The 22,014-nt window shown below is 45.5% G+C and overlaps 1 protein-coding gene across 9 annotated transcripts in view; it reads right to left on the reverse strand.

Moving 5' to 3' along the window:
• Window positions 1-21,145, reverse strand: part of celsr2 (cadherin, EGF LAG seven-pass G-type receptor 2) — a 46,046-nt gene extending 24,901 nt beyond the window's left edge. For all 9 annotated transcript variants that reach the window (XR_015101661.1, XR_015101660.1, XR_015101659.1 and 6 more), the window contains exons 1-2: window positions 17,361-21,145; window positions 3,226-3,930 (exon numbers count right to left, since the gene is read on the reverse strand). Coding sequence is in view for 6 of the 9 variants with exons in the window: in XM_086118355.1 (XP_085974481.1) it covers window positions 3,226-3,930; window positions 17,361-20,895 (4,240 nt within the window). In the remaining 3 variants the exon portion in view is untranslated. The remainder of the gene's footprint in view (window positions 1-3,225; window positions 3,931-17,360) is intronic.
• Window positions 21,146-22,014: the final 869 nt, after the last annotated feature.

Consider the following 22,014-nt stretch of genomic DNA (forward strand, 5'->3'; position numbering starts at 1 on the left):
TCCTGATTGGGACATGATCGCTATGAGGCACCTTTGGCCCTCCTGCGAACAAGCAGTAATGTGCAATCGGTGAAAATCTGTGACGTAGAAAGTCAGCATTAGGGAAAAAATAATTATAATGTTAATTTTGCTTGTATCTTCTAATCCACCATCTGGAATCATCAGACAGGATGAAACACGTTTTTGTAATCTTCTCTCAGAGATACACTGAAGTGGTTGTTATTGTTTGGCAGCAGTGTCGTCTGCATTTGAAAACAAGATTTGTTCCGAAACACATTCATAGTCGAAAAATGAATTTTGGGAAAGTATGAATGCAAGCTGCATGACAAGCACAAGCAGGGTGCCAGAACGCTGTGAGGAAAGCGGGGAGAGGAGGGTTGAGGGGGGGGGGGGCGTTCTCTCACAACTCACCGTGTTCTTGTCGGTTCACTCGGTTGCATGATCGTGATTCAAATGAAGACTTTTCACGATTGCAAATTCACACTTGCCTCTCTGCAAGTTTTTGAACGCTGTTGTCACTTGTTCCCAACAAGCACGCTGACTTCTCACGATTATCTTTTTTTTTTTTTTTTGGAATACATTTACACTTTTGCAGACCTCAGCAAAACACATCACTTCAGGGCTGCGGGTATTGAATGATTTTAGAACTGATTATTCTGTCAATTATCTCAACCAATAAAATGAATTTAAAAAAACACTTATACCTTCTTGAAATGTTTCATTTCAAATGACTAGCTAATAATCTTTGGATAATGACAAATCACACAAACAATTTTAATCACCTTTACGTTGCAAAATACAGCTCAATCACACCAATAACACCACGAGTGAATAACTTCAACTTCATTTTCTTTTTAAATGCTGAATTTTTAGCATCGAATCTTATTTACTTTTGAAGTTGTCATTTCAACAGTCACGTGATTGTAGTTGCTTTTATTTTTATCATGCAAGGTGATTACCCATCTCATCGGCAACGACGAAACACCTCAAAGGATGAATATCTTTCACTGAAAATTTGTCCTTCTGAAGAGTGTTTAAAATGATGCCGACATTTTCTTCTGTTTTTCTCCCCCCCCATCACTACCATCTGGCAAACGCCTACGGTCCAACAGATCCAAACCACACACACGCATTCACACATCCATGCACCCACCACCAACACTGAACTATTCCTCAGATTGTTCATCCAGTTTTAATTGCAGCACTTAGCCATGTGAACCACACAATGCGAGCGCTTTGATCAACGTTGGGAGAGGAGAAAAAAAAAACAACGCATCAAATAAAACCTGCATGAGTGACTGTGACAGAATGACAGATTCAGAACCCCTCCTTCAACATTCAACACCCGCCCCCCCCCCCCACCCCACTAACTGGTGAAAATACCCGTCTGCTGCTTACAGGGGAAAGAAGTGAAAATCCACCCATTTTCACCCACTCACATGACAATTCCCATCGAAAGCGCCCGCAGTTCAGCTCTGACACCCACAACCGTGCACGAGAAGATTTAAGTGCCACTCAACCTGGTGATGGGGCCCACACATTCGGACACTATTTCAGGTGGCGCTATAAAATGCAGCACCTGAAATAAAACGTTGGAATGTTGGTTTTGGAATAATGGAATGGCGTGTTCTTGCAAAACGGGGTGGGGGGGGGGGGTTGACTGGTGGACTGGGGGTGACAGGAAATATGTTAAGAATATCAGTCAATAGCAGTCAGGATTCGTTCATGGGACAGATGTTTGACGTATTTCAATCTGTTCTCCTGTTCTGGTTAGCAACGGGGTTCACTCTGGACTCTTCAATGTCGGGGAGTGAGCAATAGAGTCGATCATCGAGTCCAAACTTTTTTTCACCCATGGCAACATAGAGAAAAATGAAAGGAGGAGGTAGGCCACTTCACCTTGCGTTTATGAACCACACCAAAAACCACTTCAACATGTACACATATGCTAAGCAGCTCAGCATGTTTAAAAAAAAATAAAAAAATAAAAAAACGGTCTTAATCTCAGTCTATGTTATGTCTCCCAAAATTTGTGGAAATTTGCTCCAAGCGGACAACGCACCGAAGAGACTCTTTGAAACAAGGGGCTGTATTTCCGTGAACGGTGTATATCAGTGGCGTCGCGCAACTCTGCACAAAGGTGGCGGATCTGAGAGAAGTAGAACTGTGACGCTGTGGGAGTGGTCAGAGACAATTTCAATAAAAGAGGATTATCTTATTAATTGTGGTGCGCTAGTCACTCCATGACAGTCCCGACATGATCTGAACACACATCTACGCCGTGAAGTGAGCAATTGGAAACCCCCGCCGACGATCTCATATGGAAATCGGGATCCGACGACATTGGTGTCCTGTCACAGATAAGCTGTCTATGAAAATACAGCCCAGCGTGTCAATTACTGTGAAGATAACTATTTGAGGAAGACATCAATAATATACTGATAGTCCGAATCAAAAAATGATTTTATTATATATAGTTGTGAATAACGTACTTAATACTGGTAGACGGAACATTTACAATATGGAATTCAAATCTGAAATAACAAATAAACAAAGCCTTTAGGTACTTAAGAGCAATTAACATGCTGCTTCAAAACTTAAATCCGTAGTTTACCCTACTTTACCTTCCAATAAATAGGATGGGACGTAATCCCCATGATATCCATGCTATATTGATTACCATATTTTATTTCGCGCGTCTCTCTTTTTGCAAAATGAATATGAATGAGCCACTTTTAACCCAGTTGAGAATGTCAGCGTTTTTGGACTGAATATTCCTGCGGCAGTTCTGCTGCTGACAGTCCCGCTCCTTCATTATCACTGAAAATGGAAGCTTGTGTCGCAACAGACTGCATGTGGCATGTCGTATGTTTCTTTAGTGTGTCACCACAATGCATTCATACGCAAGGACATATTGCTGTCAAATCAATGTAGAGTTCCTGCCGCATCTCAGGATGAACATTCAAGTGTGGGAGGTGAATACCTTTGCAGGTGAACACTCTGCCTATTCATAGACGGGCTGATACATAAGTTGCATCAGGAAAAAACCCCCAACAAAATAGCCGAACAGTGTTACAAGCCAACAACGCGCTTTCTAAAAGTCCGCTAAATCGTGAGTGGGTTTGGAATGCGCCCCCAGTGATACACGAGAATTCTATTTCAAATTTCTATTTCACTAAAGCCACTTCCTGGTTGACAGAGAGCTGTGTGAGTGAGGCCTCTCACCTGTGTAGTCGCCCATGCACTCGCAGGTGAAGCCTCCCTCTCTGCTGCGACACACACCGTGAACGCCACAGGGTTTGGAGTAGCACAGGTCGATCTCGGTCTCGCAGTAGTCTCCCGTGAAACCGGCGGGACAGCGGCAGCGCAGGCCGGCGATGGGGTGGATGGGCCTGAATAGGATGGTGTCGGATGCCACGAAGGGGGCCAGGCTGTCGAACTTGAGCACGGACACGCACTTCATGTAGTTCTCACAGGGCTCGCGCAGGCAAATGTTGTCATCGAAAGGCAAAACTTCCTGGGAGGAGATCTGAGCCAGAAGACTGCGGTTCAGGTACAACCTCTCCTGGAGCTCCTCGGAGCCGAAAAACTCAGAGCCTCCGCCTTCGGCCCCTCTCCCGGTATCGTCTTCCCCGCGCTCGCCGAGCCCCGGAAGACGCTGGGCGGCGTCGACTGGCATGGCCACGGACAGGCTGACGTTGAGGATGCGGGCGCTGACGTCGGTGTCGTCCTGAATGTTAAAGATGACGACGTCTTCGGGGGCTGCGGAGAGCACGCGGGCCACACCGTCCAGAAACTGAGTAAGCAGCAGGGAGAGGAAGTGCTCCTGAGAGGTGTTGGCGAGCCTCAGTGTGATGCTGTTGGACAACATCTCATCTGTGATGATTGTGACCTGAAGAAGGCACTGGGCTGACACGGAGTGTACGCCATCTACACAAACACACAAAGGAACACGATGTGTTTGTTAGTGAATATGTCACAACTGAAAAATCAAGTCTCATGCTGAGTCAGAAGCCAAGAAAAAAAAAACCCACAGCACAATCTGTCCTCCCTGAAGTTGGGGTGTTGTGTAGTTTGGCAGAGCGCAAACCGTTCTTCAAAAATAACGTTTGCTTGCTTCAAACCATTTATTGACGCACCCAGTTGAAGTTTACAGCAACCCTAACACAAATAAAAAGCGGAACTACACATTATAAATTGAAGCAAACACACAGCTTTGTTTTGGAGAAATCAGCTAGCGCTAGCTTAACGCCAGCATGAAATGAAGAACACAATAAAATGTCTGACGAATAGCATCGATGTCACAGGACAACATTTACCGATTTGAGTGAATCTTATATCCCATCTTCAATAAAATGCTGTGTTTTGAACAATATTTGATGAAAACAAAATATAATTATCATCATAATTACAAGACAATGTCACTAGCAAGGATTGGTACTTCATATCGGCAAGCACTCAATTGAACATACTTGTACGCGTACTGAAAAAAGTGCTAGCACCGCATCTCTACCAAGTGCGCAACTTTAGAAATGACGAAGGTTTTGAATCTTTCATGAAATGAAGTTGAAGAAAGTGTTTTCCAGGACCAAAGCGCACATGTGGCCCCCCTCCACCCCGTCATTTCCAAGAGTTGGCCATTAAACAGCACAAAATAACCGGCCACCATTTTTGACCTACTGTGTGATAAAATTCAAGTTTTCAAAACAATAATGCGGATTAACACTACCTCATATTCACTCATGCAAATGAAGCCAACCCAGAGTTCACTTGCAAACAAACGAGACCAACTCTTCAGTAGCACGTTTCAAGTGATATTGTTCACACTTGACCGAATGAACCGCACCGTTGAAGCGATTGCGCTGAAGCCCCGAGCGCACCTGCCAAGTGTGAACACTGCCTACAATAGGACGACGCTTCTATGAAACACTTTCCTCAAATTCTCGGTTCAAAAGAAGAATTGATCTCCCGCTATGCGTTCAACAAATGATAATAACGTACCCCAGGCCCAAGAAAGAACAAGCTTATGTTTCCTTTCATTACATCCCAACTACTAATCAAGAATTTTACGCTTGCATTGAGTGTAAAATTCCTCCTTTCTTTGTCCGGAAGCAGAAATGCTTCTTCATTTTACATGCCAAGTCTCCAAGTTCAACAGTTGAAGCGTTTCTCAGCCCCGGTTAATCACTTGTCCTGTCTCCTCTTGTTCCCATACCACATCGTGTAAACGTTCACCTTCAATAACTCCAATTGTTTGCATTTCACCGCCGGTGTGCAGTATTTCCAACTCCGTCGTTTACAAAAGTGTAACGTTTGCGATCAGCCACAAAGGTAAATTTGATTTCTATCCACCTTCAGCTTGTGTTTTTATTTATTTGCATCACTCGAATGAATTTTGAGAAACAGTGTGGAAAGATGATATAATCCAGTTTTTGGTGTATGATGATGACATGATTTTAGGGTAGTGTTGTGTTTAATGTCACCAGATGTTGATATTTTACTTCATAAAAAGAGGTCATTTTGGACTGTATTGTTCAAGTTAATATTGATGAAATTTCATAATAGGCCCTACCTCAGGTCCACAGGCAAAAAACACAAAACCAGTTCAATCAACTCAACGTGTGGTGAAAACAGGCCCACCGCCTTCCCCACTCCCAAACAATCAATGGGTCGCCTTGTTTGAGGAGCTTGGACGCCAGCCAGACGGGAGAACCTGTGCGCACAACTTGCGCAAACAAACAGAAAACTTCCCAAAGTTACCAGATCACCATCTGGCATTGGGCGAGTTGAAAAAGTGGGATGCCAGGCGAGTGGGAGAGGGAGAACGAAGAGGGCGAGGAGGAAGAGGGGGCAGGAGGGGGTTCTCAAAGAGGAAGCAAAACAGAAGCATGTTCGACACGGTTCTAATCCCTCTGTTTTCAGTCAAGAGCCTCCGACACAGCAATAATACATGGCCCGAGTGGAGGAAGTACAGAAACAAGCGGGACTAATTCACACCGTACTGTCAACACACGCGCACGTGCACACACTCGCACACAAGCACACACACACACCTGTGCACATGAGACAAATGCTTGCACATAAAAAAGAACAAATACAGTACTGTACAGTGAAACTCCTCTGCAACGAAACCTACATGGGTGAAAATACCCCCTAGTGTGGAAAAATCTTCATGCATTAACACCATTCCTACTTCCTTGCCCCCCATACAACGAAAAAAAAACCCCTGTTGCGTTATACAAAATCTTTTTCTCTGCTCTTGCCTCATGACGAGATTCACTACAACGAAGTCTAATCCACATACTGTATCAATACTGCACGGCACATGGAACACATCACAAAAAAATCGACCAATATTAAATTGGCAGCTACATTGCTCATTATGGCCGCGTTTCTGCAATGACAGCATAGCCCGATAAACAGCTCTCAGTAAAGAGGGGCTTTTAAAGGGTCGCCCGAGTATGAGGACAGACATGGCCTTAATTATGCCCGCTGCCAACGCGCATTCTTGGATGGAGGACTCGGGCACAGCTCCAGGCGTGGATGCAACGCTGGGAAAGTGAGCACGAGGAGAATCTTCTCTGAAAGGAAGCAGACCATCCTTCAAATGGGTCATTCTCCATGGAAGGATTCTCCGCGCAGGAAGAGGGAGGGGGAAGCAGGGCCTTTTTGGGCCAAATGAGGGACATTTAGATCCCAGACCTGGAGTGTGACGCTGCTTTCACTTTGGACCTTTGTGGGCTTCTGGGAGCCTCTCGGCTACAAAGTGGCACCAGGGAAAAGATGAAACGCACAGTGTGGTTTTGGGACGGCCCATGGCAGTACACGGAACCAAGTGTGTGCATACGTGTGTTCATGCACACATCGAAATATGTCAGCGGGAGTGGTGATTTGACATTCAAGTTATGGAAAAGACAAAGCCGCCTGTTGTTTATGGAGTTATTGACCGAATTATACGATTTGATTGTGATGTCAAATCACACATTTTACTTGTTGCTGACTGTAAATGTCTTTTTGAGAGGAAAAATTAAAGTTCTGGTCAGATGGGCCATGATTTGAGTTCTTTGCAAAGCAGTCTTCATGTTGACATCTATAATTACAGAGTACAAAGCATTTTCATTGCAGCATTGCTAAAACAACAAATGTGATGTTTACACAGTAGTATATGAATACATATATCCTTGCGGGTAATACTATATTTAAATCTTCAGGGGGGCTTAATGGTCGTGATAATTGCCTGCTGAGGGACAGGCAGTGAGAGAGCGAGAGAGAGAAATCGGGGAGACCAGCCTAATTAGTCCACAAAGTTACCGTCCAGTGTCCCAGCGGATTCCCAGAAAATGTCAACCAAGTCATGGTGGATGAAGAGCAGAAAGGCACTGTGACCAAATGGCGGCGGAAAGAGACATCAGCAACCACCATGCATCGTAGTAACTCACAGGCATCTTTAAAAGCCCCCCTCTCAAAGAAGATGTCAATGATTGAAAGCTTGACTCTATATTAGTTTTTCGTGGATGGTTGTATTCATGGAAATGAAAGACATACACTCACGTTACAGATACAAATTGTGTGTATGTATGTGTTTGTATATATATATATATATATATATATATATACATATTTCTAGAACAATTTCTATACATTTGCAATCCACAAAAAAATGTTCCGATACCACAACATCGATATCATGTTAGGACAATAACTGGAACAGACCCACTTTCAAAATCTATTTTCTTCCATTTCCACTGCTTCGGACACTGCAAGTGAGTGGTTTGAGTGTGAAACTCTTTTGGCAATTGTCCTACGTCCAAATAAGAGATCCGTGGCGCACACAGCAATCAAACACACAACAGTGTTGACCTGAGAGAACAGTCCCTTTGGGGCCCTTTTGATTTCATTAACAACCAAATTCTTGAAGCGGCCTGTAATGCGATGTATGTATTACTTAGTGGGAGTGCTCTGTGTCCTCTTACTGACACAACATTACTTAACGGGCAGTACACATGTGATGTTTTTATGGCTACTTTGTGAGTAGTGCTTAGAGGTGCTGGGGCTTGTCAGCAAAGGGCCAGCTGAACTTCCAACTGTAAATCTGGTCAAGTGTTGTTGCTTTATACTAGGCAGCACACCTGTTTAGAGATCCAGCTGAGGGTTCCACATTTTCCACAGGGCCATCACGCAGTGAACATAGTTTGACAATTTTAACTTGTATTTAGTTTTCGTGACTTGACTCCCACTCAGTAACAGTGTGAATATGAGCATGAGTGTTGTCTGTCTCCATATATGTTCCGTTCCCAATCCAGAGTATCTTTCCCCATTTGCCTGATCTGCCAGGTCTACACTTCAGCTCACCACGACCCTTGCACAAGAAGCAGCGACTGCTAACCAGAGAGCCTGCAGCAGTGCGACCGAGTTAATCCCAGAGCAGCAGCAGCAACAGCAGCCGGCGAGCGGATGTTCAATTAAAAACAAAGAGCAGGAGAGAACATTTCTGCCCTGAACTATCGCTAATGAGGGCAGATGTAGGTTAAAGATCAAACGAGTGGAAGATTTTCAAGAGGTCTGTGTCTCGTTGTCAAGCTGTCTACAGAAGAAACTGAAGGGCTGTTTTCATTTGACAGTACCAACTTGTTTAATAGGAATTGGGTGTTTTTTTGTTTGGCCATGTTAAGAACTGTAAAATATAGCACAAGTGTGTCAGGATAAAAATAATGGTGGAACACAGCTCTTTCGTCATGAGTACATTTCTTACACTGCTACTGGATTCAGCAGTCACAACACCAAAGACTTATTTCAGGTCACATGTCACTGTCAAAATTATGTCACCAAATAATGGCCTGGCATGCATATTACAGATGTATTGATTGTTTTGACATGACCCATATGGTGAAACCGTTTTACGTGTAGACATACTCTCGTATTCCCTGGCTAAAGTGTATTTGTTATTATTATCATTCAAACAAATGGGCCACAACTGAACACATTTTAAAAAAAAAATGACATTACTGATGGACTCGATAAATTACAAGTTCAAAAAGCAAAACTTAGACTGGAAGAGACGTTTCCCTCGAGTATAGTTTAGCAAAGGGATTGGTGCGGGAAAGAAGTGTTTGATATCGCAATGCATCTAAAGGGGTTAGAAATAACATAGGTGCTAATGATGTAAAGATTTGTCAACAACTGAGCCAAAGCAGCACTTTTGTTAGAAGTTGTTGTTGGCCAGCAGCCACTCACAAGTTGATCTGTGCACAAACAGCTCAGGTGAAACGAAAAAAGCTTTTATCCTCACGAGAGGGAGCAGACAGACAGCATGCTCCGACTCCCACGCAGCAGATTTGCTGTTGTCTCTATCTGAGCGATGTTAAAGCTGCGAAATAATTTGCCATTAAAACTGAATACATATTCTCCCTTTGTGCAGGGGAAAGAGAGGATGAAATACGACAAATTAGTGACCGGCCTTGTTTTTGTTTTTATCCGCAGACAAATAAAGCCTCTGTCGATTGATTAAAAAAAAAAAAAAGCCAAAGATCAGCGATAACAACAAAGACAGCAGCGAAAGGCGAGTCAATACTGACACAAGCTTGTGCAGCGCAATGTCAACGCAAGGATTTCAACCCTGAGGAGACAAAGCCCAACGTGCAAACCCGCGCCTGAGCTGACTGCTTTTGTCCATTCGTACTCATCTGTGGCGCCTTCCAGTTTATCCCCTGACGAGCACTGACCACTTTCCTGCCGCATTGTAAAAAAAAATACCAGACTCAACAAATTGCCACGCCCCTTCCAGCTTGGCGGAATGTGACCTCTTGCAATCAGAACATTTGCATATCAAACAAAACTGCTGTCAGCGCAATAGTGCCAAGACATTCACATGCAGAGATGTGACCGAACATGATGCAATTCGTTTCAACCGATGGTCACTTGATAACTGCAAAATTTGCCACAAGACAGAGGCGAAGATGATCCATTTCACAGTTGTCCGATCAACTGGGCCATTGTGCAGAATTGATCGCTGATTAACTGAGTTTTGAAGCAATTCAGGATGAAATTGTTTGCTGTCTAACGAGTAGTCCGAAGGAATGCATGGATCGCACATCTTTCAGACTGAGTACAAATACAGGCCCTAACATTTGAGTTTTTGAATTGTCTGGAGTGTAGCAGAGCACCCCTGGTGTACATTTCCAAACATACCCCAAGTAAAAGAGGGTAAGAGAAGAGTCGGCTAAAAGGCTGGCACTGTGGTAGTCGTGTTAGTTGCGGCGACTTTCCTATTAAAATCAATGCATGTACACACGTGGCGGCCATGTTACTAGGGGCGACTGTCCCATCAAAGCTAATGGAAAGCATGAACATTAGCTTAGCATCGTGGTGGTGAGCATAAAGCTCAAAAGGAACATTTCATACCTACTCATTCATACCTGTGGCTGTTTTTTAGTCAGGCACTATTCATGTACATGTCTCTCAAACGTGCTATATTTGGTATAGCATATAGTTGTTTTTTGTAAAGCCCCTATCGATAGTATCTAACCATAACCGAGATGAAAAAAGGAAAGCATGAACATCGTAGCAGCGTAGCTCATGAACGGGACCAAATGCAACACCATTATCCTCCCCACAAGAACCAATAATGTAATTTTGGATTTTTGGAACTTTAAAACTTTGCAGACAATTAAAAAAAAATTCTTGCCCAGGATTAATTCCAAAATTGGCTTTACAACATTGCTCAAGGAGAAAACTACAACCTGCATCCAATCACACATTGCCAGCAAACTGCGAAATCCTAATCACACCATTGTAGTGGCTCACAGGGAGGACCATCTGTTTGACTACGGTGACGCCCTCCTGTCACTACCAATACAAGGCCCTGGTGAGACAGTTGCAAATTTCCGCATGTCAGAGATCACTGCAGCTCGCAGTCACACCTCGCGTCAAACAGTTTAATGTTGACAGTTTACACTCTGTAGCCGGAGCATATGAAACCAGGTCACTGTGAAATCTCAATCTTGTTCCATGCTAAATGGAAGCAATGTAGCGTGAAGGTAACAGTCTGTTAAATAATCAGATGCTGTCACATTCAGGATGTTGGAAGTGTTTGCTGGCTGTGATGTCCGCTCGGTTCAGCTGAAGTCTGAATGCTGAGAGGATACGAGAAATATATGATCTGGACAAAAGTTATGGGACAGCGCTACCTGTATATCAAATGAAACAAGCAACCTGTATAATAGTGAGTAGGGCTGTGCCATGCCAAGCCAATCAGTGATTCATTCAGGGAGTAGTGTCACCATTAAACTGTACACTACAGTAAGTAGTTACCCCATAAAATTCAAACAAGTGGAAACAAAGACAGAAAGTTGCCACCGCAGACCGACAGAGGCCACTCCCATTGTCTGCCAGGAGGATGAGTACAATGCGGGACAACCCTGATAAATAAGGCCTAACCCCGTCACTGCACCAATCCTAATCGCAAACAACTCCCGTCTCTCAGATGATGTCAGCCCCCTCTAACACACACACAACCTACACTTCCTCTGCAGGACCCTCATACCGCAGTCAAGTGTAGAGAAACACACTGATGTCCTGCTACTGAGTAAAAAAAAAAAAAGCCAGGAGCTAGAAATGGGATACCTTCTGAGTGCATCAGAAAGACAACAGCGCCATTATATCAACAAGAGGTCTCAGGTGCTTTTAGGCTTCTGAAGTCTGCCACATGCAGGTGTAAACTATGGAAGAAAAAAAAGAAAAACATCACTAGAGATGGTTTATATCGGAGGTCAGGTGTCGGCCACCTCGCCGCACGCCCTATAAAAATGTCTGCACCCGGCGGGACAGGTCAGCGTCTCCCGGAGTACTGCAGCTCCAAAGAAAACCTGACATGCTTCACTGCCAAAGAGGGAGACGGGGACAGTTACTCTTTAGAACTTTATGTGCCAACCCCTCCCCCGCATCTTCGCCCCACAAAAGGGGACCTTACCCCTCCATCCCCACCCAGCAGGAATTTCTCAGGCATTGCTGGGTTCACCATGACAACTGGGCGCTTAACAAAGCATTTCTCTTAGGCATTCTTCCTTTCACAGACCAGGGAGGGGTAGCTGGGGGATGGCGTGTGGGGGAACTCGAGGGGGAGGGAGGGGGTGAGAGTGCACAACAGTCAAAAAAGACGGGAGAGACTGAGAGGGAGGGACGGAGGAGTTTGAAATGATGGGAGGGAACAGTGGAGGTTATAGGGGTGAGAGGCAGATAGACTCAGACAGGAACATGGGAAAGGGAGACATGATGTCAAAAGGGGAAAAAAGGGACACAGGTTTAAGTCTTCTACTGCCCCAGTAAGGTGCTGTGGAGGACTCTGTGTCAACCAACCTGAACAAGAACTTGGGGCCTAGCGAAGGCCACTTTTCCAGAGTTGCAGCGCTTCATCTCATCAAATGGACTTTCATGCTGTTTAAGATAATATTATGCAGCATCACATGATTAATTAATGTTTCCAAAGATGCGTGGATGTCTGGATGTGGCTATGTGCCCTGAAAGTGGCTGGCGACCAGCCCACCAGGGTGTACCGCATCTCTTATCCAATCCTTGAGAGGAAAAGCAGTATAGAAATTAATGGACATAAGAACATATAATCGTATCAATAGCAGTCTTGAGATCTGATGCAGGTTTACCATAAGAAATAATAACCACATGTATTTATAATTCGTCAGCCCCCCCACATCCCTCAACTGCCTCCTTCCAGCTACACACATTCCAAACAGGTCTAATGTGACTGACAGCTTACACAGGGAAAGTTAAAAAAAAAAAAAAAAGTAGCTTTCCAGGTGCCTCCGGTCATTCTCGCCTCATGTAAAAGCAAAAAACACACATGCATAACACACACACACCGTCAAGTCAACACAAAATCACACCAGTTGCGCACACAGAAAAGCAAATTACTGTACTGCTTGATTGAGATAATTACATGATAGCAGTAAGTGATGAAAGCAGTCCAGCTGTTGGCGACCACACACACACACACACACACACACACACAATACAAATGAATTTAAGCAGCTGTATGAACTAGCGTTTCACAGTTGATATAGAGATCAACCATGAGAACCTTCCAGAGTTCCAAGCAGCTTCAAAATTTGGATGATTTCAAACGAAATGAAACTCACGTCAAGCACGGCGCGTTCCATTGAAATTCAAGATACGCAGCTTTGTCTTACACAAGGACAACCACAACTTGTTCCTACAAGACGGTAAAAGGAGCATCTAAATATTTAAACTTCTTTGCGAAACCAAACACCTGACGCAGCCTGTTAGGTAGGCCTCCGTCTTGGTAATCCTACAACGTCATCACAAGTATTTACAGGTAAAGGCTCGGAAGGAAAACTCCACCTAAGTGCCATTTACAAGCTTTGAGCACAAGAAAAGAAGCGCAATCCCCGTGTAAAATAATGTGTGGACAATAAATAGGAATAAAGGGATAATGTTATGAGAATGAAGATAGAAAATTCGTTGAAGAAATATTCTTGTGATGAATATTCTTCGATGAAAAATAAAAGTGTAATATGACAACAAGAGGGAACTCAACCCTAACCCCAATCAATGGTTCTCGGTTCTCGTTCACAATCTCTGCAGCGGCCTCTTGCAACAAACAATATGCCATTTCGAGTTTGGAATTGGATTAAAACAAAGGACAAAGTGTCCTTGTTGCATATGAAAGCGAATGTATTAATTATTTGCAACAAAGGTAGTTAAACTCATCAGGTCACTAGCGAGGCCGTCCCACACGTACAAAACAAGGGAAACACACTTCACTCACAAAACAGTCGACATCTTATTAACTCATTCACTCCCAAAGACGTTTTTAAACGTCTTTTCAGACTTGGTCCAGAATTGGCTGGTACTGAATGAGTTAAGAACATTAGCTGGTCTTAAGGATGCAATAAGAGGACAATAGAGAACGAAATGCGGCATCGGATACAAACGGCTATTAATGCATGCTCACGCCCGGCCGGCAACGGTTGATCAGGCGCGAGTGTGTCAACACTGATCTGCCACATCCTAGGAAAAAGATGCAAAAAGCCAATTTAATCCCGCGGATGACGAGAAGTCCCCTTGGTTTGTGCTGTGACCAGAATGCGTCTATATCGCAGATGCGATTTGTGCTGTCGAATACAGAAGAAAATCAGTGTATTAATTTCACGTCAAAGTGTCATACAGTCTACATGTGCATGAAGCCGGGCCGCTGTAAATCCGACGGCGTGGCTGGCTCTCTTAATTATACGCTGATTACTAATTGATGTCGGCTCACAGCACAAAAGCAAATTGCGTTTATTACCCAGACAAAGATCCAATCACTGTTTTCGTCTTATCTTGTTTGTTTCACGGAGATGGAACGTGGTCATGAGCAAGTGTCATCCGCATCTTTTTAAATGATTAAAGGTTGACTTCAATGGCGTCTGCTCAGTTCCTTCTAAATGGCTAATTAATTTATGAATATAGGTCAGTTACCAGGGAGGGGGTTGGGATTGTTTGAAACATTATTAATGTATTACAGCCTTTCATGTGATGTATTTGACATTATTGATGATGTAAGATGTAAGCGTGAGGGTTTTACAGCTGGGATTGACAGTGTCCTATGAGAAGGGTGCATTTTTACAATTTTTGGGACAATTTGAGGAAAAAAAAAACCAATAACCTGGATTCAACTGTAAATAGGGTACATCCTCATCACTTGGGGCATTTTGTTTCGATGAGATTGCAAAAGGAGCAACTCATTTCAATGTCAGTCCTATCGCACAAAGCTTTTACCATTAGCCGAAAGAGTGAGAGAGTGAGCGCCAAAAGATTCCAAAAAGCGTTGGCGAGAAGCTGGTGTCGACTCAAAGTTTTGACTTCCAAGGCTTATTAGGCAAGTGCGGCTTCATTCAAACCGTTTCACCGCTGGAGAGCGGCGCTCAGAAGCTTTGTTAATCACAGTGCAACTACAAACAAAAGAGCCCATCACAAATCGTCGATCATAAGGGGCCTCCTAAACTGCCGCATGAAGAGGAAGATAATGGGGAAGACTTGGGAGGTCCCTGGAGGGGGAAGCCTTTGAAAATTGGGGTCAGCGGCATCGAAAGGAGGAGACTTTCCCTTCTTGCTTCTTTCTTTGCTGCAACTTTAATCCAGCTCCCAGTTCAAACATCCGCAACTTCAACCCCCTCCTCTGCCTTCAGCAGAAGCGCTAGCACATCCATACTCCAAGCAGGTGCAGGGAGACACGGACCCTAATTGCTTAGCTATGCAGTCCTAGCTGTGCGCCCCCCAGACCGTAGCCTGCTATGACTTTGAGAAGCAGCTCGTTGATCGACCGCTCACTATTATTCTCCAGGGGCGCAAAATGCTTTCAATCCAATAAAGTGACAAGCCACACTAATCATACAGCGATCAGCGGGTGTGGGAATTACAGAATTGGATATTGCCAACCTGAAGATCTTAAAACTGCTAGGCGAAAGTAACCCAAACTGGGTGAAAATACCGGTGGTGAACCCAGGGCTGGGTCAGAAAAGGGGGCCGAGGCAGTGCTGGGTAATTTATAGTGAGAGCATTACGTTTGACCCAGCACGTTGGTCAAGATCTGGATCCAACAAGGGCTAAAAACGACCCATAGTGATGAGTTAAAGCTACCAAAAAATGGGTTAGCAGGTTAACAGTATAACTGTGGTTAAATATACCACAAATTTTAGGACCAACATTTTTGAAAGAGAGAGAAGAACTTTCCCCTGTCACCAGCAAGTCACCCGCAAGATACGTTTGGCACAGTTTTTACACCACATGCCCATCAAGTCTGTCCTGATTAGAATTTGAACCCCAATCCTTAAATTTACTCCAACTTGATAACACAAACGGCAACCAGCGGGAAAACAAACCAGTGGTTTTAAATGTGCACCAAAAATAGGACAAACTAATTTGAGATGGCATTCTAATGATCTATTCATCCATTTTCTTTTACGCTTGTCTCGGATGAGCTGGAGCCTTTTGCAGCTATCTTTGAGCGAGAGCTGGGATACATCCTAGACTGGTGACAAATTAATCGCCATGTATAGAAAAGTTAACGTCTAAATGCACCTAACAAGTATGTTTTAGGAAATGTGGGAGGAAGCCAGAACACCAGGGGAAAACCCACGCGCACGCGTGGTAAATGTGCAAACTCTACAAACCTCGAGCTGTGCAGCAGATGTGCAAATCACTTGCGAACCGCGCTGCCAAGATTCAAATCACCAAATTAAAATGAAATCATTCAAATAAAAAAGGCAGCATACTTAGACCTATGACAGCTGTATGATCAATATTGAACACTTCTGTATGGATGCTGTAAACAATACTGATGCAAGAAACGACTGTATTGACAATCACCAACCCACTTAGCCAGCTCAGACAAATCCCCAAAATGCCCATCAGCTTTAATCCACATCCACGTTCAATTTAACCATCACGCCCAGTCTCCTAATTGAGTTCCCCGTTGTGTTGCGTTTTCTTCTCACTTCTGCTAAGGTCAAAAGAGAAGGCAGATTTACAGCAGTGACCACTCCGGCACATCAGGGGGAAGACTGCACTCTCGCACTGTTGAGTGTAATTCATGTTCGCAGACTTTTTCAGAGTGAGGAAAACTGCAATTTGCACTTGCATGCAAAATTCAAGCTTTTCTCAAGAAAGGTGGTGGCATAAGCTAAAACCATGAGGTCAATCTGCTCTGTTGATCTGATGTCATTAAACACACCGTTGCCTGTCATCAAAGATGCAGTTGCTTTTAAACCTCTGTTAAATGACAAAAAAAATTATTAAACTAACACCAGCGGAACAATAAAACAGTTAAAAGACACAAATTCTCAGGTGTCAGTCGAAAAAAAGCTCCAGAAACAAACCATAATTGAATTAGTCTTTTCTTTGTATTTGGGTGAGGAGGGAGGGTATAATCGACAATTATGGCTCCAGATCAGTCTGCCCGCTGTGCGTGGATCACGCAGGATACAGGCGAGCTCAGTCTGGCAGCTATTTAAATCTTCACAATAGATGGCTACAAATCAAGCTAGTCGAAATAGGAGAGTTCCTTATTGAGGGTCCAAGTAATTACAGAATGTGCGCCACATCAAACAAATCAAACAATTCAAATCCAAGCCCTGAATTTCAATACTTGAATGTCTTGTTTTCCAACGTGTCCTGCAGAGAATGTTAATCCTCCCTCATGAATATTTCTATTGCGTTGAAAATCACTCGGTAAGCAGAAGAAGTCATACATAAGCCGTTGCTCGCTTCCATTATCAGGTAAAGCGAAGTGAAAATGGAAATGGAGCGGGAGCACATCTGAGTAAGTCTGTGTGATGTCATTATCTTACCTGACACTGAGATTCTCATGGAGGCCTCCAGGGGACGGTTGTTATCCAGGGCCTGGCTCAGCTGGATCTCCCCTGTTGTTTGGTTCAGTAGCACAAGGTTCAATTCATTGCCAACCTTAAAGCTGTAGTGGAGCTGGTCCGAAACATCCGGGTCGTGGGCGGGGATGCGGCCGATCACTCCGGCCGGGAAGCTGCTGGATTTGTCCGTCACGTAGTTGTTGAAGATGATCTGGAAGTTTTTGAGCACAGGCACGTTGTCGTTCTTGTCCACCAGTTTGATGTGGACTGTGGCGCGGCTGACCAAAGGGGCGGAGGTGGCCTGGACCACGATGATGTACTCGGACCTCATCTCATAGTCCAGGTCTATTAGCGAGGTCAGTTCTCCTGAGAAGATATCAAGCTGGAACATCTCTGGGATGTTCCCTTCCACGATCTGGTACATGATCTGTGCATTACTGCCTTCATCTGGGTCTGTTGCTGATATGAGTGCCACCACAAGGCCAATGGGGGTGTTTTCGTCTACCATAATGTCAAACTCATCTTTCTCAAACACAGGAGGGTTGTCATTCACGTCAAGAATTGTCACTTGGATGCTTATCGGCGTCTTCAAAGATGGAACACCTTTGTCCACGGCAAAGGCCTGCAGTCTGTAAACAGGCACATTTTCCCGATCCAATCGACGTAGCGTGCGAACAATACCTGATGTGGATTCGATTATGAAGTCGCCTTCACCATCCTCACCACCCAGGAAGGTGTAGAAGACGCGGCCGTTGAGCCCAGAGTCTCGATCCGTGGCGGACACCTGGACCACGCTGGTGAACACCGCCACGTCCTCCATCACGGAGCCCAAGTAGTTGTCTCTGAGGAAGCGTGGCGAGTTGTCATTCACGTCGTTCACCAGAATCTCCAGGTAGGTGGTGTCCGACTTCTGCGGGATGCCATTGTCGCGGGCAGTGATGGCCAGTGTGTAGGACACCTGGTCCTCGTAGTCCAGTTCCATCTGCGTCGTGACGGCCCCCATGTCAGGATCGATGTCAAACTGAGGGATGCTGTCGTCCATATAATAGGTGATGCGGGCGTTCTCTCCCGTGTCTTCATCGGTGGCACTTATAAGGACAACCGTGGTGCCCGTCGGTCTGTCCTCATTGATGTTAACCGTGTAGTGGGAGCTCTGAAACACAGGCCTGTGTGTGTTGGCATCGGTGACGTTGACAAACACTTTAGCCGTGTCAAAGAGCGTACCGTCGCTCGCAGTCACTGTCAGGACATACTGGCGCTCTAGTTTATAGTCCAAAGGTAGCGCCAGTGTGATAAGACCACCTCCGCTCTGACTTGTGATGGAAAACCTGTTGCGAGTGTTTCCACTGGATATCTGGTACGTCACCACGCTGTTGATGTCCTGGTCCACGGCGGACACCGTCACCACGCTGGTCCCTACAGCCGCATCCTCATTCAATCGCATGTAGTACGCCTTCTGGGTGAACTCCGGGTTGTTGTCGTTGACGTCGAGAATGGTCATGCTAATGCTGGCTGAGGAGGACATGGCAGGGTAGCCGTGATCTCGGGCCTCCACCCCAAAGTTGTAGAAATCGACACTCTCTCGGTCCAGTTCGGCCGCCACTATGATCCACCCTGTGCTGTTGTTGATGGTGAAAGGGAAGTTTGGCAGGGTTTCAGTGAGACGATAGTCCAGCCTGGAGTTGTCGCCAGAGTCCGCATCCACGGCTTGGATGTGGATGATGGAGTAGCCTACTGGCACATTCTCCAACACGGTAGCCTGGAAAGGGGTGCTGACAAAAATGGGGGCGTTGTCATTAACATCCATCACCTGCACCGTGACCAAACCGCTGATGTTGGAAAGAGGGGGGCGGCCACCATCCTGAGCTCGGATTCTTAAGGTGTATTCTTTGCTTGCCTCATAATCCAGGTGACTCACCAGGTCCATTTGACCTGTCTGGGCATCAATATAAAACTGCCCCCTGGAGTTACCACTCATGATGCTGAAGTGGACGACGGCATTGCTCCCCTTATCCTGGTCTGTGGCGGTCACTTGCAGGATCTCAGTATTAGGGGCCAAGTCCTCAGGCACCTGAACCACGTAGCGTTTCTCACTAAACTGGGGAGCGTTGTCATTGTCATCCTCGACCACAATGTATACAGTAGCTGTAGCACTGCGGGGCCCGGGGTCACGACCTTGGTCATTTGCCTGGACTAACAGCAAATACGCATCCACCGCTTCCCTGTCTACGAGGCCTTTGGTGCGAATAACACCAGACCTGGGGTCAATCTCAAACACATCATTTGACCCGTTGTTATTAAGGATTCGATAAAGGATGTTACCGTTAACTGGCGCGTCCCCATCAGTGGCCCTCACCGTCAATACTTCATAGCCGATCTCTAGATTCTCTCTGATGCTTTCCTTATAGTCCTGCTGCTCAAAAATGGGATCGTGGTCATTCGCATCACTGACTGTAATGGTGAGTGTGGCCATGGCCGTGCGCCGAGGGGTTCCGTGGTCCACAGCGGTTACGCGGAACACGTGGGTTTCTTTCGTCTCGCGGTCCAACAACTCCACCGTGGACACGGCGCCGCTGGCCGGATCCACAGCAAAAAGGTTATTAGATCGGCTGTCAAAGAGAGCCTCGATGAAATACTCCAGCCGCCCCGCTTCACCCTCGTCTGCATCGATTGCTTTCAAAACAACAACAGAAGTTCCAGCTGGCTTGTTCTCTGCCACGGACACCTGGTACATTGGGGGCTGAAATTGAGGGCTGCTGTTGATGCTTCTTCTCCTCCTGCCAACAATCCCCAAGTTGGAGTGAGCTGCCTTTTCTAGCAGCTTCTTGATGTGGCCTTGAAGAAAGGGGCCTTCTCCCACACGCCAGTGGATGAAGATGGGGTCAACTCGTGTGGATCCGTCTCCGACCAATACATCGCAGAGCAGGTCCAGCTCCAGGAGGGTCTCCTGGCTCCAGCACAGAGTCTCAGACACAAACAAGTCCCCATCGGAGAAGTAGAAGGGACCCCGGCTGGTGACCCGGCAGCGGATGGGCACTCCAGGTAGCAGCCCCCTCACTGTAAATAAACCAAAACCTGCTTGGTGGCACTGTGCGGGCTTAACACACAAACTGAGCACTTCCATGTCCCACTCTGTCTTCCTTGTGGGCTTTTTGGAGCAGTTTCTTCCGTGGATGTGAACATCATAACGGCTGGTGATGAGATGCCGGTAGTCGGAACCCGCGGAGTCCACGCAGTCCGACACGGTGTAGAGCGTAAACGGGTTGGAGCGCAGCGAGGCGCACTTTATGGAGTCCGAAAGAAACACGGTTCCCGTCGCGGTGTCGGTGTCCAGGAAGCGTTCGGTGGCTCTCGGAGCGAGCACCTGATCCAGTGCGCACCGAGCGCGCTGTTCCGCAACGGCCAGCACCGTCCTCGGTCGGGCATCCTCGCTGAGGTGAACCACGTAACCAGACACCAGCGGAACCAGCCCCCACCAACAGCAAAGAAGGAGAAAATCCAACTGAACGAAGTGCATCGCTCCTCGATGTGCATCCAAGGGTTCCAAGTGAGGAGTTCAAAACGTGTGGCTCCTTAAACTTTCCACCAGTGACTTTTCTTTTGTTGCGGAGGAGCCCATGCTCTCTCGCGGCGGGCGCACTTCTCACTCCGGGTGCCTTTTTGTTTTGAATGGTATTTTCAAGGTGAAGGTAGAGCCTTTGCAGGACGGACTCTTTCACACAAGCCTACACACAAAAACATTCACACATGCCGAGGAGCTCACTCGCACATCCTGACCGCCAGCGCAACTACGCTTGAATGGTGAAAATGGCTCCTGCGGCGCACTCGGGGTCCTCATTAACATAAACCCGCGTGCGTGCGTGCGCGTGTATGCAAACATTGGACAGTTACGCGAAGGGGTCCACAAATCCTGCCACTGGAGATAAATGAAGACTTCCTTCCCGCGGCTTCATTTATTAAATGTAAAACATGAGAAAGTCAACAGTAGCTCTCGTCAGTAAAGGTCATTTATTTCACTCATTCTCTTATCTCCGCTGCACATACTCTTTTGTGCATTCTTCAAATGTAGATGGGACCCAAGTGGCGATCTTCCACAATGTGTATTAGAATTAATGAGTGACAAACTTCCGTGACCCTTCCAAAAAACACCCCTACAGTGGTTTACTCATTAATAGATGACATTCTTCAGTCTTTGACTCACTTGTAACACACCGCGCCGTCAGTTTGCTCTTCCACCGGTTCACTCGTTGCAATCGTGTATGGAAATCCTATGAGATGAATTTCATTGGAATCATCGAGCAAAGTTCTGCATCTTGTGACCGAATTGGATATTTTAACCTTCAAAGTTGCTTGATTCCCAACTTGTTTTGATGTCCAAACATTTATCATTGTCCTCCAGATTACTGAGGTGAGCAAAGTAAACATTTGCCAGCTGCGATTAATTTTCACTACGTGGCTCATAACAGAGGCTATACCAAGCAGTTTTCATCTCAGAGAGTGTGATAAGCAACCAAGCTTTTTGGAGTTGGATGCACACAGACCCGAACTATTAAAGTATATTAAAGCAAAAATAAATCTAATGTAAAATTCCAAAACGTACAAAAATAAAAGCGCTGTTGTATTGGACTGAAAATTT

This window comes from Hippocampus guttulatus, chromosome 8 (assembly GCF_054856545.1).
Source record: "Hippocampus guttulatus isolate MCC_2025c chromosome 8, RoL_Hgut_1.0, whole genome shotgun sequence".
NCBI lineage: Eukaryota > Metazoa > Chordata > Actinopteri > Syngnathiformes > Syngnathidae > Hippocampus > Hippocampus guttulatus.